The following is a 17,457-nucleotide window of genomic DNA, read 5'->3' as shown; positions in this document are numbered from 1 at the left end:
TGTTAATTCAGTTTCAGCAGCTAACTCTGGCTTTTGTGTGACCAGGACTCTAGCTTGTCTCTCTGCCTCTCCCCCATTGTTTTGAGGGAGGGCTATCCCATAGGTTTTGTAGAGAAAATACTTTCCCAACAGTGTGAAATTAGTTTTTTTTTTTTTTTGAGTAGTGCCATTCCATGTTTCTCTGTTAACAGAATAATTGTTTTCCCTTGATACTTAGTATTAAAGTAGTTAACCATTTTAAACATGGAAGGCTTAACTAGCATTTGCAGTAAAAATGAGAAGCATGGACTTTGAAAATTCAGTTGATTATTAAGGGATTTGGTTAATCCATGCCAATATTTTCCCTCTACTTTCTTAAGTGTTCATGAATAAGCTCTATATTCGTTTTAAGAAAAAGCAACGTAAGATTTGGTAATGTCAATTTCGGTGATTTACTAAAGTTTACTAGAGTACTGTGATTTTTAAATTGTATTTGGTTGTAATACTGAAACCATGAGGAAGGTCAGTCTGTTATTGCAGCCCGTACTTACTAAAAAAAAATTTTTTTTTCTAGCTGTAACTTTTGGCATTTATTATCCTAGATAAGAAACTCCTAGTTTAAATATTCAGCTACTGGTGGGATTTGTGGTTATCCCATCTTCCTTAGTAGTCTTATAAAATCTTAAATTCCTGAAGTAATATATATATAAAAGTGTTAAAATACTGGGCACCTGGGTGGCTCAGATGGTTAAGCATCTGCCTTCGGCTCAGGTCATGATCCCAGGGTCCTGGGATCGAGTCCCGCATCGGGCTCCCTGCTCCTTGGGAGCCTGCTTCTCCCTCTGCCTCTCTCTCTCTCTGTCTCTCATGAATAAATAAATAAAATCTTTAAAAAACAAACAAACAAGTGTTAAAATACTGATTGTATCTTATGGAACGTACTTGGTCTCTGGTCTGAAGATCCCGAACAGCACTAGTAATTGTTTTAAAGTATTCCCCAATGAAATTAAAGTAGCTCATCAGCAGCAAGAAGAGTGTGAAACAAAAGGGAACTTTTGGCAATTACATGGTGATTCAGAAACAAAGTTTTGATGCGGTGAAATTTACTTTGTCTTGTGTGGAAGTACCTATGACCCGTGGTTCACATTTGTGATTGCCAGCAGCCAAGGGACTACTTACTGTATGTAGCACTGAGGCTACTGACGCCTGTGAAACCTCCTTGTCCACAGTGCCAACTGCTCAACATCACAGTTAAAGACAAAAAGACATATTCAGTAGCAAAGGGTGAGGTGAAGGAGTGAGAGAATTGGAGACTGTTAATCTGTGGATAAGTGCTTTCTCACATGAATGTGAAAGAGGGATTAAATTCATTCCATGCAGTCCCTAGGGTAAAAAAAAAAATGAATGCTCTATAAACAGCAGCTGTCTGACCCAGGGAATTCCTCTTATCTGAAAATGTTCCAGCAAATGCTGGCCAAACACCTGTTGGGGATGATCCAGTATTGGGTGGGAGGTGACCAGACGAATCCTAGGATCTCTCACACTTCTGTATGTCTATGAAGTAGAAAAAACCATGGGAGAAAATGTGGGAGGAATAGAGGATGAGTTACTTGATTTTAGCTTGGGTACTCAAACCAATTTTTATACTTATTACTATGTCATATTCTACCCGTAGTTACAAATAGTAAAATGAGGTAAACGTGTGGTAAATAATAAAAATAGGCAAATATTTTTCCATATGTTTGTTTCAGCATTACTTCAGGTAAAATATTCCAGAGAAGTCAGTGCATTTCTAAAAAGGAAAATCGTATGGCAATTTTTCGATCTTCTGTAAGAGATGAGAGACACAACTGAGATTTGTCAATAAAAGCTTTAGTAATATCTGCACATACACATTTACATTCAGGTTGGTAACACTAGTAAGTTTCATTTCAATACAAATTATGTTAATAGCTCTTAAATTTCAGACATGGTCATATATATGTTATTTGAAATTCTTTTTTATCTAGATACAGATCTTGATAATGAATCTCTTGATGATAGATGTGCAGCTAGTTTGTCCCGAAACTCATGAAGATAATTATATTGCTGAAAAAAGTAAAGAGATATTGAAATAATATTGTAGAAAACTAGTTAGCAGAGTAGTCACAATACTAGTAGGAATCAGGAATCAAAAAATAATAGCTAAGAACAGTTCTACATCCTTTTGGGTAAGGAAGTGTTTGCATTATGAGAAGTTTTACCTTTCAGTAAAGCTGCATATAGTGTGAAAAAACTATTGCTTTAAAAATCAGAAGGTAGCATGCAATACACCTGAATGTTTTATAAATCTGTAAAATCCTTTCTCCCTTTACTCGCATTTACTGGAGCAAATTAAAATTAAAAATAATACATGAAGGCATTCTTTTTTGCTAATGTATTTTCCTCTGGGGGTTAGGTAGGGAGGAGAGGGTACATTCTATAGCAATTAACCATGGTATAGTCAAGAAAATCTATTTCTTAGTTTATGGAAGCCCTAGATTTCTGCTTCTTGTGATGACATAATCCATTTGGAACAATGTTCACAGTAGTCAATATTAAAAAAAAAAAAAATCAGGGCGCCTGGGTGGCTCAGTCGTAAGCATCTGCCTTCGGCTCAGGTCATGATCCCAGGGTCCTGGGATTGAGCCCTGCCTGCATCAGGTTCCTTGCTTGGCGGGAAGCCTGCTTCTCCCTCTCCCACTCCCCCTGCTTGTGTTCCTGCTCTCACTGTCTCTCTCTTTGTCAAAAACAAAACAAAACAAAACAAAAAAAAAACCTTAAAAAAAATCACTAATCTTAACAGATAAGTGAAATAAAGCTTTAAATAATTTATTTGGAGTTTTAATAGTTTCCCAGAGGATTTTCTTATTCTGCCAATAATCTCATTTTTTATCATTGGGAAGTTGAAATTGCATACTACTGGCTGTCAGCACAGGGATGGGAAAGCCCGTCTGCTACAGAGTGCTGAGGTGATCAACTGACAGTCCATATAACATGGGCTTAATTCTCTCCTGGATTAAAGATGTAAAACACTCACACTCGGATATGTTTGACCATTTGGTTTTGTTTCAGAGAGAGGCCTGAAAACATCTTGAATTTGAAGAATCATTTGGTTTTAAGAGATAAGAAGAGGAATTCTCTGTTTTCAGAACCTGTACAGTGAGGTGGATCCTGTATGGATTGTTTTGAATGACCTGATTTAAGTCCTGAGAATCAGACTGCTTGGTGAATTTGTCAGTTACTGTAATAATTCACAGTCATGGCCCTTGGGTAGACCCCTGACCCTGGGAAGATGGACTCAAGCCCAGGAAGCTGCTGAAGGCCAGGACTCTTGTGCCTGATCCTCTGATTTAGTCCTAATGCTGAGACCGGGTACTTGGGAAAGGAAGGCAAATTGGCTTTACAAATCTAGAAATAAAGTGAAATCTGCAGAATCTTTCAGGAACATTAATACATAATAATATCCTCTGCTACTGCAGAGGTTTTTAAGTGTTAAGGGGAAAGTAAATGGTGAAGTTTTCACCTTAGTTATCCATGGCAAAGGATAATTAGCATTGCTTTGCGGGTTTTTTGTGTTACAGTCATTCATCTGTCTTTGTTAACTGTTTTGGTGATATGATAGGATCATCACTAGATCTTTCTGGCCAGGAAACTACCAAATTTATAGGAATCCTCTCATTTGGAAAATTCGGAAAATTTTTCTAAATGAGAGGATTCATTCTGAGAACTGGATGGGCAAAAACTGAACAGTAGTAGATCCTGCAAGAGTAAACTGGAAAGTTCAGATGTTTCATTATTTTGTTTGAAACACTGAACTTTTTCAGACATCCTGCTTCTCCCTCTCTCACTCCCCCTGCTTGTGTTCCTGCTCTCACTTTTTTCAGACATTAAATATAACATTGAGTTATATTTAAACATAAATTTTGAGCAGGTGATATATGAATAACAGAATGCTTTGGGTTTTCATTGCCCTCTTGATGACGGATTCCACGTGTCTGTAACTGCCCCTAACCCGCGAGCTCACGGAAGTGGGCAGCCTCCTTACCTTGATTGTCTGTATTGCTCCAGACCCTCGCAGGTCTCTCAGGCTGTCGATGGCTTGCTGTGGTGAAACTGTGTCAGACAGGTAGAGGAGGAGACAGGCGGCTACTAACGGAACACGTTAGGAAAATAGTATATGATTAAATAATTAATGATAGGGTAGAGCACTGCATATTTAATTAGACTTCCGCTGGTGCAGAAGATGGAGTTTAGTGTCATTGTGCAAAATGAATTAAAAGACTTTCAGTATGTGTTTTTGACAGTTAAATTATGATTTTAAATGACTGTGGTCAAATTGAAGTCTAAACTGGCTTCATTCTTTATTGAGTACTATTTAATATACCATATGATTCATTCATTTAAAGTGCACAATTCAGTGGATTTTAGTGTATTCACAGATAGGCGCAGCCATCACCGCGGTCCATTTTAGAACATTTTCATCTCCTCAAAAAGAAACCCTGTCCCCTCTTGTCATCATCCCCCTGCCCCCCGTCACCCCTGCCCTAAGCAACCACTAATCTACTTTCTATGGATTTGCCTAATCTAGATATTTTATATAAATGCAATCATATGTGGGCTTTTGTGACTGGCTTCTTAGCATAATGTGTTGAAGATGCATACCTATGGTGGCATGTCACTGTTTCATTCTTTTTATGGATGAATAATATTCCATTGTATGGATGTACATTTTGTTTATACATTCACTGTCAGTTGATGGGCATTTAGGTTGGTTCCATTTTTGGCTGTTGTGAATAATGCTGCTATAAATGTTCATGTACAAGTTTTTATGTAGACATGATTTCATTTGTTTTGGGCATATACCCAGCAGTGGAATTGCTGGGGCCCATGGTGACTCTAGGCTTAACTGAGGAAGTAATGCCAGACTGTTGTCCAAAGCAGCTGCACCATTTCACGTTCTCTCCCGCCGTGTATGAAAGTTCCAGTTTCTCCACATCCCAACACATTTTTTCCCCACCTTTTGGATAATAGGCATCCTAATGGATATTGAGTGGTATCTCATTGTGGTTTTGATTTGCATTGCTGTGATGACTAATGATGTTAGGCATCTTTTCACATCCTTGATGGTCATCTATATGTTTTTGTTTGGAGAAATATCTATTCAGATCCTTTGCCCATTTTTTAATTGAGTTGTCTTTTTATTATTGAGTTGTAAGAGTTCTTTGTATATCCTAGGTCAGTCCCTTATCAGATATATGCTTTGTAAATATTTTTTCCCATTCTGAGATGTCTTTCCATTTTGATAACGTCCTTAGAAGCATAAACATTTTTAATTTTGATACCGTCCAACATTAAAAGGAATAACTATTACTCTAGTATGCCATTTTGTTAACTATCTTTTTTCCTAACACATTTCTTCAAAGGTGAACTGTAATTGCATGAAGTAATTAACTTTGGTTTTCATACTTATGGTGGATATTATTTAGAATTTACTGTCAGTATCATAACACCTGCATAGGGAAAACATTAGAAAACAAAACAAAACACAAGAATGCAGGTGCTAAGACTTGTAGATTATGTTTTGCAGAATCCTTCAAAACAGTGTTGAAAATACCTCCCATTCACACTCTAGCTTTCTAGAGAATACCAAATTAGGGGCCTTAAATAATTCTTTAGGTCTTAGCAGATTTATATTGTGTTTTGTCTCATTTTAATACAAAGTGAGCATATGGCCCAGAAACAGGATACTTTTGCCTACTTTGAGGATAAAAAAAAGACAGAATAATGAAAACACATTTCTTACCAAGACAAGATCTCCCAAGTCCTCCATAACAGCTGAAAGGGAAGCACAGTTTTGAATATTGTACATTTTCCTTCCATCCCACCAATTAGAACTAAAGACTTGCTCTCTCTGCCTTCTCTTTCTAAATCTAATAGTGCCTTACTAGCACAGTGCCTGGCACACAGAGGTTAGTAAGTATTTTTAAATTAATCAAGAGCAAAGGGTGCTTATTTATTTGTTGGGAGGCATTCTGAACACCTCTAACAGTCAATGTAGACAGGGCCTTTTTATCGACATTTTAAACACCAGGATCCACATCTGAGAAATGGAACGTTACTAAATAGAAATCAGACTATTTTGACCAACTGCCGGTTTATTTTCCTCTGTCTAAACAAAACCTTGGTTATGGAACAAGTCCATATGATGACTCTTCATTTATCTAAAAAGAGTACAGAGGCGGTGTGTTACAGAGGTTTAGAGCCTGGGTTCTAGAGCCCCACTGTCTGGGGCTGAATGGTAAGGCTGTCATTATGGCATGTTTGAACCTAAGCAAGCGATTTCACCTCTGGGCCTCAGCCCTTTCTTTCACCTAAAAAATAGTGACAGCCACAGTACCTGCATCATAGTTAGTACTGAATGAGGTAACTAACATTTGTAAAGAGCTTGCAACAGAGCTTGGCACAGAGTAAGAAGTAAATGAATGTTAGCTGCTAGAGTCTAGCCTTGTGAAGAAATCAGCAGTTCTGCATAACTGGGTTTTCCAGAAAAAAATCATGATTAAACCTCAAAGCAACAAAACCATTCATTCTAATTACTTTCAAGGATGCTTAAAAAAAATGCATTACACACTTCCTAACTTTCTTAGAGGGTTTATTGAAACTGATGGGGTGCTGACGACTTCTCTGGAACATGAATGAGCATGGGGTACTGTAGGTGAAGTTGGGAGAGGATGTGAGCCACAGGGTCTTACTGCACTTGCGTGCTCGCGCTGTTAGCCTGGACTCCTTGAGGGTGGGGAGCGGGCCTCGCAGTGCGTGTTCTGTATTTATAGTGTTTGGTACACAGTGGGTGTTAGGGGTTGAATTGTATCCTCATAAAGGTGTGTTGAAGTCCTAATCCTGGTACTATGAATGTGACCTTATCTAGAAATAGGATCTTTGCAGATGTAATCAAGTTAAGACGAGGTTACAGGGGTGGGCTCTAATCCAGTATGACTGGTATCCTTTTTTTTGTTTTTAAGATTTTTTATTTATTAATTTGAGAGAGATTGAGAGAGTACGAGCAGTGGAGAGAGGCAGAGGGAGAAGCAGGCTCCCTGTTGAGCAGGGAACCCAATGAGGGGCTCGATCCCAGAACCCCGGGATCATGACTTGAGCTGAAGGCAGACACTTAACTGACTGAGCCACCCAGGCGCCCTGACTGGTGTCCTTATAAGAGGAAATACCCCAAGAAGACACAGCAACACCGAGAGAATCATGTGACGATGGAGGCAGAGATTGGAGTGATGGAGCTGTGAGCCAAGGAACGCCAAGGAGTGACGGCCACCACCAGAAGCTAGGAAGAGGCAAGGAAGGATTCTACCAGATTCTCAGAGGGAATATGGTCCTGTTGACACATTGATTTTGGACTCCTAGATTCAGAACTGGGGGAGAGCAAGTTTCTGTTGTCCAAACTACCCACTTTGTAGTACTTTGTTATAACAGCCCTAGGAAACAGCATAGTACAGTAGGCAAGCAGTGTCTGCTGATTTTATAAAGGAACAAAAATGCACAGGGAGAATCAACGGGACAGTGCTAGCAAACAACAAAATGGTGGAAAAAATTTTACCAGACCCAGTTTCTGAGGGATAAACTCTAGAGCCATCTAGCAATGGGAGCGCTCAAAGATGGCAGAATGGATAGAAAATTAGTCACTGTAGGACACCTTTGAAAGCTCTAGGACGATGAAAATTTCCAGTCATCAGATGCTTTATTTTATGGGAGCCAGAAGCATTCAACATATGCAACCATCTTTCCATCTTGTTTGTATTCTGTTCAAACACCAGACAGCATTTGGTGTGCTAGAACCTGCTCAAGTAGAATTCGTTAAATTTCACTAATCTGAGCTAGTTTGATCTCTGGAAACTTTTCAGTAGAGGCTGTTTTTTCAAAGATGTATTTAAAAAAAAAAATCTCAGAACTGATTTGAAAAATGGGTCCCAAAATTGGAAAATATTTTTCACGAGCCACATGAAATTATCTAATGCTATTTTACCTTAGACTTGTTAGAAAATTACTTAGTATAGGCAACTTATTCTAAAAGTTTGCTTTTATAATTAGTAAAACAATTAGTAGTTGCTTACAATTACAGATTATGCTTTTCTCTAGAGAAAGGCTGGAAACTATAGAATGTAGGATTGTTTCTAGTTCTCTGTTCATTAGAGTTTAGTTCAGCCACGAAGAGTGTGTATGTCCCCAAAGCCCTGTGCACTACTTGGTTTGCCTTCAGAATGGGAACAGTCGGCACGAGGCCCCCCAGCTCTAGGTCTAAGGAGAGAAGCTGGCTGGGCTTGCCCTTTCCCTGGGTGCCCTGAGCCTACCTGCTTATTTGGTATTGTCTGCACACTTTCTAGTTCAAATCAATGACTTTGAGGCTTGGGAGGTATCAAGCTATTTGATACTCCATCTTGTTCCAGAAAGGATTAAGCAATTTATTAGGATACAGAACGTACGAGAAGCACAGAGAAGGACTAGTTTGCTCCCTGTGGCCGGCTCTCCTCTGCCATGCGTCTCCCTTCCAGCAGAGCATCTGCTGCATTACCCCCAGCACCACTTCTCATCTTTGTATTGCTACTGCCTACTGCTGACTGTCACTCCCTTCTTCCTTTCTCCAAGCTACTTTTCTCCTCTCTCCTCTTTTTTTTCCCCCCTTAGCTCATTTTATTTCGTTTTAAATTTCCATACCAGCAGCTTGTACGTAGCCATTGACAAACAATGGGAGTCCCTCTTTCATTCTGGTGGCAAATTCATATCATCAAATATAATTTTCCAGTCATATTTTTAAGAATGTTCATTGCTTATGAATGATTTCTTTGCTAATATTTTAAAAACTGACTTTTTAAAAAAGATTTTTTATTTATTCATTTGAGAGAGAGAGAGCATGAGTGGAGGGGAAGATCAGAGGGAGAGGGAGAAGTAGATGCCCTGCTGAGTAGGAAGCCTGACTTGGGGCTTGATCCCAGGGCTCCGGGATCATGACATGAGCTGAAGGCAGATGCTTAACCAACTGAGCCACCCAGGCGCCCCTCCAACTGACTTTTTTTTGCTGTTAGAAGCAACTAAGCAACTGAAAGCCTGACCAATGAGTAAGGGTATCATAAAGATGATGCCCCACCTTTTTTGGGAGGAAGAGGGTCCCAAAATTATAAGTAAAGGTCTAAGGCAAAAGGAAAGAATAACAAGCCTGTAAACCTGTTCTAAAAAATTTCCAAATCTACTCATTTATTGTCCTTGCTCTTCAAAAGTAATAATGGCAGATATCTGAGTGCTTGCCCTGTAGCAGACATTGTGCTAGTACTATTCCTGCCTCATCTCCTTTTAATCCTTGCATCAAACTAGAAGGTAGGTAATAAGTGAATAAGGATGCAATAATTAGAAAAATCATTCTGACTGGGGCATTTCTCAAGTCATTTATGGAGAAAATAAAAACGTACTGTATTAAGGTTTTTCGGTTATTTTTAAGGCAGACTGCAAGCTCCTCCATTATTTCGCAGCAGCTGGCTATGTCAGGAGTCCCTCCGTCTGGGATTGGATGATGATGAGTGATGATTGCATACCGATGGTAGAGGTCCAAAAGGTTTGGGACTCTGTATTTTGACAGTTCCCCTCTGGTGCAGAAAACAAATATGTCTTGTATACCATAGCTCTTTAGTTCTTCTGTCAATAAACCAAGATACAGATACACATGTACAAAATATTACAAATTTAAATTCAGTCAAGACAGAGGATGTGGTGTTAAATTTCTTAAGCCAAACTAAGTAAATAACACATGATAATCTATACATTTGAAATACTTACTGATAAGCTAAAACAATATTGATCTCTCTTCAAAGTAGGGTAAAAATGAAGTCACTAAGCACAAAATAGGAATTAGAAACACCTGAACCAAAAGGTGATTAAAATTAATCACCTAAATAATAAAATTATACTATAATATAATAATTATATAAAAACACTATAATACGATAATAGCATTATAATAGAATGATTATATTACCATATTATAATTATATAATATTTATAATATTATTATGATTAATGACTTAATAATTCAAAATGCTTTTAACTGAATTTCAAGATGAGTCAACTATATTGCTATTCTTGAAAAAAAATCTTTTTTCAATAAGGCTTCAGAAATAAATTTTAAAACATCTAATATTTCAAAATAAACTCTTGTGAAGAAACGATAGCATTTTTTTTCTCATTTTCTTCTCACAGAATCCATGTTTGCTACTTTCCTCCCTCTGCTGTTTTGTTTTACTCTAAGCACTCTATATAAAATCTCCTGCATGCCCATGGTGCTCATGTTCTCCTTTATATTTGTACTGTGTCTTGCCATCATGCATTTAATTTTATGGACTAGGTCTCTAGGAAATAAAACGTTAACTGTGTTAGAATTAGGTGACTTAGCTAATTTCACTATAATGAATATGAACCAAGCAATAGTACTATTGGCCATTCTATACACTGGAACATCCTTATGGCAATATTCACTATAGAGTCTTACATTCAAAATGAGTAACTAATTCTGGTTGATCTCAGCCTCCTCTCTCTCCCTGCCTCCTAAATCGAGGGACATTTAACTAAGCACCTTTTATCACGAACCTCCAGATTTGTACTTGAAATGTGGCTAGTCCAAATTGAGATGTATTGTAAGTGTAAAATACATATCTGATCTCAAAGATTAAGTACAAAAACCTGCATCTCATTAATAATTTGTTTTATGCTTAAAACCATTGAAATGATATCAGTTAGGCTATGTTAGGTTAAATAAGATATATCAAGTTAATTTCATCTGTTTTTACTTTTTTAGTATGGCAGCTAGAAAATGTAAAATTAAACACGTAGCTTCTATTTGTGGCTCCCGTCATATTTCTGTTGGACAGTGTTGCTTTAGATAATACTATTATTTTTTTGTACTTCTAAAAGGATTAAAACTGAAGTCCGCATACTTAACCATTTTTAAGAGTAGGTAATTTTCTCTCTGCCTCTTGCACACAATGGATACTTTCTATTATATAGTGGTTTTCAAACTTTGCTAGAAAGGACTCTGAGGAGGGAACCACAGGGGCTGATGCAGGGAGATTCTAGGTCTCTCCCATCAGATTGTTATCTTTTATACATTGGATTCCATTTAAGATCTCACTGGAAAACAAAAGGTTTGGTAAAGTACTAGAAACCCCTTTTATAGAAGATACTAAATGAATAGGGCTTTACAAAATGTGTAAGATTGGTTCTTGAACCAGTGATTTTCATTATAGTTTGCTTATGACCTAAATGTTCTCCATATGAAAACTTCCTACCATGGCATGTACCTCTAAATCAGAGAATCTTTACAAATAATGCAAGAGTCAATTAATTAGCCTCTGTAAGTCTTTTTTGGTAGGTAAAGAATAAATTAGAGAAAGCAAATTAATAAATTGATATTCCAAAACAACCAGGAAAAAATTTTAAGATTTCAAAAATTTATACTGGTCAGACTCAAGATGTGTGTGTGTGTGTGTGTGTGTGTGTGAGGGTGTGTGTGTATTTATTTATATTTATTTTGGTGTATTATAAGGACATTGGTAGGACTACTAGCCTTGAGATATTCCAGGCCAACCAGGATAAATTTTGAAAATCCAAGTTTTTTAGTACCATGCAATATGTAAATTCCAAAGTGGGGTGGGTTATTAGGATATTTATGGGGTTATTAGACTTGAGGCTACAGTGTTATAAACATCCTTGAGCCTGTGAAGATCAGACCCTACTGCATCTTTCCCACTTAGATGCTCTCTAAATTTTCTATCCAACATGGACAATTTCACTATTACCTCTGGGTTCTCAGCTCAGGCTTAATTTCTACTATCACAATCAAGTCTGTAAAGGACAGTATGTTCAAAGATCTGGGCAGTGAAATGGCAGTTTTCTACTTACATACTTTCTTCCCTCCAACTTATACAATTTAAACTCAAATGCAATATGTGTAACTACAACGATCAGTGAAAAGCAATTCTATGTTTAGTAAATGAGGAGTTAGTTCTCTGTGCCCTTTGCAAATACCTCTTCGTGTATTAGAATAAGTCTACAGTTTGAAACTATGAAATAACACACATTTATTTGGTATATGAGCAGAGACTAACGTTTGTTCTTTTTGACAAAGAGATTGTCAGTGTTATTAAGAAAAAACTATTAATATGGTGGTTTCATGTTATACCTACCTGTATCTTTTTGGATATTTCTTCTAATATTTTTAAATTTACAACCTATAAGCAGTAATAAAGCAAGTGAAAAAGTCAGTTTTTGGTCACATATAACAAATATATTTAAACACATACAAAGCTACTTTACAAGGTCATACTTATATGATAATTTTTATGTTTCAATTTCATTTCATTTTGAGTGTGGATTTCAATTTAGTTTATTCTTAGGAATATAATTGCAGGGACTCATAGAGCCCAGCTGAAGGAACTCCTAATCCAAAGAGTCTTTATTCTGTGTCCTTTCTGTAACAAGTACCTGCCTGTTGCCCTCAGCCTCACCTTGTACCCCAGTGTTGAAGTTTTATTAAGATAGGTAAATCAGAAATGCAGAACTGTGAATGGGTCTGGAAGGGTTGAAGAGTGATCTTTTCTTTTCGCTAGAGCCCACATGAGGGCTTCCAAAAGTGAGTTCCCTAGGCTGACGATCTATGAAATTCTCTTCTTGCTCAGTTCAGTGATGTATTAGCCGATAAACAGATTATCTTGAGAATACCAATAGGAAGCCACCTGCAGTGTCACCTACCTGGAAGAGCACATAAACCAAGAAACTGAGAACAATTCACTCGTGACAGGGGTAGCCTGAAAAGAATAAAACTTTAAGTTTAGTTCAGTTTTTAAAAAGTTATAAATGGAAATTCAATTTAAGACGTGTGCTTGGCACTGAACAAGAGTGTTTTAAAGTTTTACCATAGTCACAAAACAAAAATGCATATGCAAATATCAAAACGTTATTCACAAAAAGGCCCAGAAAGACTGGAAATTTTAAAACAGGGACTTATCATTTGCTTTGTCACAATTTAATTCTTTTTTTTTTTTTAAGATTTACTTATTCGAGAGAGAGGAAGAAAAAGTACAGGCAAGAGCGGGGAGGGCGAGGGACAGGCAGATTCCTGTTGAGTGTGGAGCCCAGTGCAGGGCTCACAGGGCTCAGGCTCACAGGACTCGGGCTCACAGGGCTTGATCTTAACAACCCTGAGATCATGACCTGAGCTGAAATCAAGAGTAGGATGCTTAACCCAGGAACCCCTGTTACAATTTAATTTTTAAAAGTGGTGAGTTAATTTAAACTTACTTTAAAAATAATAATGCCTAGATTGCCTATGGCTAGTATAAAGCATACTTAAGTTACCCTGTGGTATGTTATCGGAGATATTTTGTATTAGTAATCTTGGGGAAGTAGCTAGAAAATGACCTTCTGATGATTTCATCCCCAGCATTCAGTCTACATTACTATTTTAAGATTTCTTTATAGGACTTCCTTAAACAGATATAATTTCATATGATAAAAACTGCAGGTCATTCTTTGTTGTAATGGATTTTGGTTAAAATAAAATAATTTCAAAGAATCATATTCCCAATTGCAGTACTCAGGGACAAAGCAGGTAAAGGCTAACCCGGTCTTTAAGACAGAAGATGAGTTTAGAGGAAAACAGAGGGCATTGTATAAATACCATGTGACTTGGAAAATTAGATGAGTTTTTGAGTTTTAAAGGGGGTATAAGGGGAAATGAAAGATAATTGCTATTTGATGGCAGAACAAAAGGAACTTTAGGGATAACATACTCTTTTTCACTTCCTATAATTGGAAATGGTGTTTTCTCAAATAGAGAGATTATTACATTTACAGGGGTGAGAGAAAGCACTGATTGTTGTAGAGATTCTAGTGCAACAATAAGTCACTGCCAAGATTTGGAAGTTGATTCTATATAGAAACATTTGTTTTTGCTCTTGTATCTATGGTAACATGACTTTTATCTTAAGCAGGGTCTGCTAATAGATGCATTATTGTGGCAAGTAGTTCTAGGATTTGACTAAGTGATAAACAAATATCTCATCCTATGTTTGGTATATTATTCTTTTGTCATAAAAGAATAAGTAGGTTTTGGTACTAAGTAGGAGATATTCTGATCCTATCTCAGCTCCTTACTTACTTGTTTCTACTGTGGTTTTCCGAATGCATAAAGAACGACTTTCTCCTCTGCCCATTCCCCACCCAAAAGAAAAGCCTTATTCTATCATAGATAGTAAATAAATCATGGAGTTAGAGGATCCCTTAAAGATTAGAATAACACAATCAGCAGAAGAGAATCACTAAATATTTTCAATATGTGGACTACATTATCTACATGGATGACGTACACATCAAATAATTTAGCTCATCATTGATCAGAAGTGTTAACATACCATGAAATCTGAATTGGAGTCTGTTCATCTTCAATAGGCTCTTCATCTGATGAGTCAAACTCATTTGTTTGCAATGAACTAGGCTTCAAAAGAAATCAGTTATGTTAAATAATTGTAAAGAAGAATATGTACATATAAGTTGATCCTTGCTTAAACACACACTGAATACATATTTGCAATTTATTCAATCTGGAATATCAGAATGATCAGGGATATCAATAATAAATTACTGATTTTACCATCCTATTAACAATTGCAGTGCTCTGTAGTGGAAAGAGAGTTGGATTGGGAACAAACCAGGATTCTGGTTTTGTTTCTGCCACTTACTGTATAATTTCGGAGAAGCAACTTTGGTTTATTCTGGGTTTCAGTTTTCTACAACTATAAAGTGAGGAGATCTATTCATTAATTCACAAACATTTCTTAAACACATTCATTTGCCAAGCTCTGGAGATGCAAAGATCCATAAAATAAATAGCTTCAGTATAGTTGGAGAGATATGTGCATAGATTATAAAAGAAAGTTGTAAGTGCTAAAATGGAAGCATAAACCATGCACTTTTATCTTTAAAGATTTTATTTTTTTATTTGATGGAGAGATAGAGAGAGAACAAGCAGGGGGAACGGCAGGCAGAGGGAGAAGGAGAAGCAGATTCCCCGCTGGGCAAGGTCCCTGGGATTATGACCTAAGCCCAAGGCAGATGCTTAACCAGTTGAGCCACCCAGGTGCCCCTAAACTATGCATTTTAGTTGCAGTCCCAGAGAAGGGAGTGACTGCTTACAGAGCTGGAGAAAACTTCAGAGGGGATATATTAGCTGGGTTTTGAAGGATGAGCGGAGGTTTTTGGCAGATGAGGAAGAAGTTAAGGCAATAAAAGCAAAAGGAGAAAGGTCTTGTTTTCAGGAACTGTGACATCAGAGCAGAGGCGATGAAGCCAGATAAGTAGTTTTAACTACCCCATTTCTCAAGAAATAACCCCAATACGGGCCTAGTAGTTTGGTTGATGGGGGGTGGACAGGTAGAATAACATACCCTCAACTTTGTGAATCACTGGACTAGAGAGATCAAGATGGACTTTGTGTAATGATCTAAGGAGTTGGAACTCAATCCTGTAGGCATGATTTCTACCCGAGACACATTAGTTTTATAGGACCAATAAAAAACACACCTTTCTTCTTATTTCCAAGTTGGAACCACCTGAGAGATAAAACAGTGGAGAGGCAAATGGAGATCAATATGTTGGTTTTATTACTGAGTGTCAAAGGGAGGATGTGGCTTTAAAGCTGTGGTCAAGTGGGCCTGCCAATTCTTCACTCCAGAATTGGACTTATCCACCCGGTGATGGGAGCAATGGACAACCCAGTTCTGAGAGAAGGGAAGAAAGGGCTCAGCTGTTTTGTCCAGCTCCTCCCAAACTGGGGGATCAGACCTCTCGCTCTGTCCCTTCCGGAAACAAGTGGAGAAAGAGGCCAGGAGTGAAGGACAGCTGATGCTCCTCCACATGGAAACATGGCGATTGGCAAGTGTAACCAGCTAATGTTCTTTCCAGTTCTGAAGCTGTATTCTATAATGGATTTATTCCTTACTACAAGATCACACTACACAGCCATTTAGGCTATGGATGTGAGTTGCTTTGGATCTCTTTGTGCTATTATTATCAACTCAAATGAAGGTCCTTTAATATTCAATAGGTTGTCAACCCTGGTGGTAGATGATTGAGTCAGGTGGGGCCTCAGCTCCTTGCGTCTGTTTTTCCTTTCTCTTTAAAGCAGTTTTGACGACTCAAGATTTTCAGAGTGACTGTGCCTCCTTCATTCAGGCTCTCCCAGCCAGGTTAACAAATCCTAACAGAGTTGGACGTTTCTGCTCCCCCAGGTCCAGGGATTCTGAACCCCAGAAAGGGATGCAGTGCCAGTTGGCCCCGGGGGATGGTGACGCGCCCACAAACGGGGGTGGGCCGAGGTCTTTCGTGAAGTTTTCCCCATCTGCGGTGAGGACCGCTCACCAGGGGTGCGCGGGGCATCCCCGGGCATCCTCTGGGGCTGCTTATTAGGCAGACTGATAACACTGAGACATCTTAGCTCTCCACGTCTCAGTTTCTTCCGTAAAACCGGATTCAGCCCTCTCTTGCAGGGCTGTCGTGAGGCTTAGGAGCCTCCGCAGGCGGCAGTTCCCAATCTGTGTACAACAGGTGCACAGCCAATGTCCGTCGTCCCCAAGTCCGCCACCGACCCTGTTCCTCCTCAGTCATCGCTCTCCCCGGTACAGGGAAGCGCCACCTCCCCGACCCAGGACGGTTACAGTGCGAGTCAGGCCGCGACCACGCCTGGGCTGTCCCCAGGCCTAAGAACTGGCCTCGGGGCCGCTTCCGTCCCTGTGGCATCGCTCGTCCAAGCCTCCGCCCGACTCACCGGCTTCATCGCTGGCCGCCCCGCGTCGGGACCTGCCGCCGCCTCTCTCCAGCAGCACCGGCGTCTCAGCCACCGCCCCGCGCCGAGCCTGCCCCTTCGCTCAGCTCATTGGTCCATCCCTCTGTGAGGTGGGGCGCGGCGTCTTCTAGGAACCAATCAGGCCCTCTCCCTGTTTCTTCCTCCGCCCCCGAGTGCCCCGGCTCGGCCTTTAACCGCCCATTGGTTTCTAGGGGCCTTTGAAAGACGCGCGTGTGGAGGGCCCTACTGAACGTTGATTGGCTGGGAGGGCGCCCTCCTCCCGCCAGTGGGGAGCGGGGAGAGGGCGGGAAGTGGGAGCGGAGAAAGCGTCTGAGCGTAGCCCCAACACTTTGGGGACGCTGGGAAGCCTTACTTTCTCATGACAGGATTCCGAGTGGTACCAGGGTAGGGAATTTTGTTTCTTAAATTTTTAAAATTTTAAGGACATGGGGGGGAGCACTGTCCTGGAGCATCTTAGGAAAACACTCCATACCCCATAGACTTTATACCTATGGTCATATCTAGTCATATAAATACGATGGACACGACTAAAAATCCAAAAT

At 39.1% G+C, this 17,457-nt stretch overlaps 1 protein-coding gene across 2 annotated transcripts; it reads right to left on the bottom strand.

The window, feature by feature from the left end:
- Nucleotides 1-1,835: 1,835 nt before the first annotated feature.
- CDKN3 (cyclin dependent kinase inhibitor 3) lies at nucleotides 1,836-17,044 on the bottom strand. Of its 2 annotated transcripts, XM_025870021.2 has the most exons (8): nucleotides 16,877-17,042; nucleotides 14,466-14,548; nucleotides 12,805-12,860; nucleotides 12,240-12,284; nucleotides 9,474-9,696; nucleotides 5,804-5,835; nucleotides 4,046-4,149; nucleotides 1,836-2,067 (listed from the first exon to the last, which is right to left on the bottom strand). In XM_025870021.2, the coding sequence occupies exons 1-8, from the start codon at nucleotides 16,883-16,885 to the stop codon at nucleotides 1,981-1,983; spliced, it is 639 nt and encodes a 212-aa protein (XP_025725806.1). In that variant the 5' UTR covers nucleotides 16,886-17,042; the 3' UTR covers nucleotides 1,836-1,980. The 2 variants fall into 2 exon arrangements, with proteins under 2 accessions (XP_025725806.1, XP_025725807.1); XM_025870022.2 differs by lacking the exon at nucleotides 12,240-12,284 and having other exon boundaries at nucleotides 16,877-17,044.
- Nucleotides 17,045-17,457: the final 413 nt, after the last annotated feature.

Source organism: Callorhinus ursinus, unplaced genomic scaffold (assembly GCF_003265705.2).
Source record: "Callorhinus ursinus isolate GAN/ISIS: 27379988/994484 unplaced genomic scaffold, GSC_fseal_2.0 scaffold8, whole genome shotgun sequence".
NCBI classification, from domain to species: Eukaryota; Metazoa; Chordata; class Mammalia; order Carnivora; family Otariidae; genus Callorhinus; species Callorhinus ursinus.
This window is presented reverse-complemented; position numbering and strand designations above follow the sequence as displayed.

Bases quoted from the DNA above. Each gene is read 5' to 3' on its own strand.
- CDKN3 (XM_025870021.2), bottom strand. The intron at 9,697-12,239 runs GTAGGTATAACA...GTTTATTGACAG, and splicing joins AAATATCCAAAAAGATACAG to AAGAACTAAAGAGCTATGGT. The intron at 5,836-9,473 runs GTACGTTTTTAT...CTTCCCTTTCAG, and splicing joins AACCGAAAAACCTTAATACA to CTGTTATGGAGGACTTGGGA.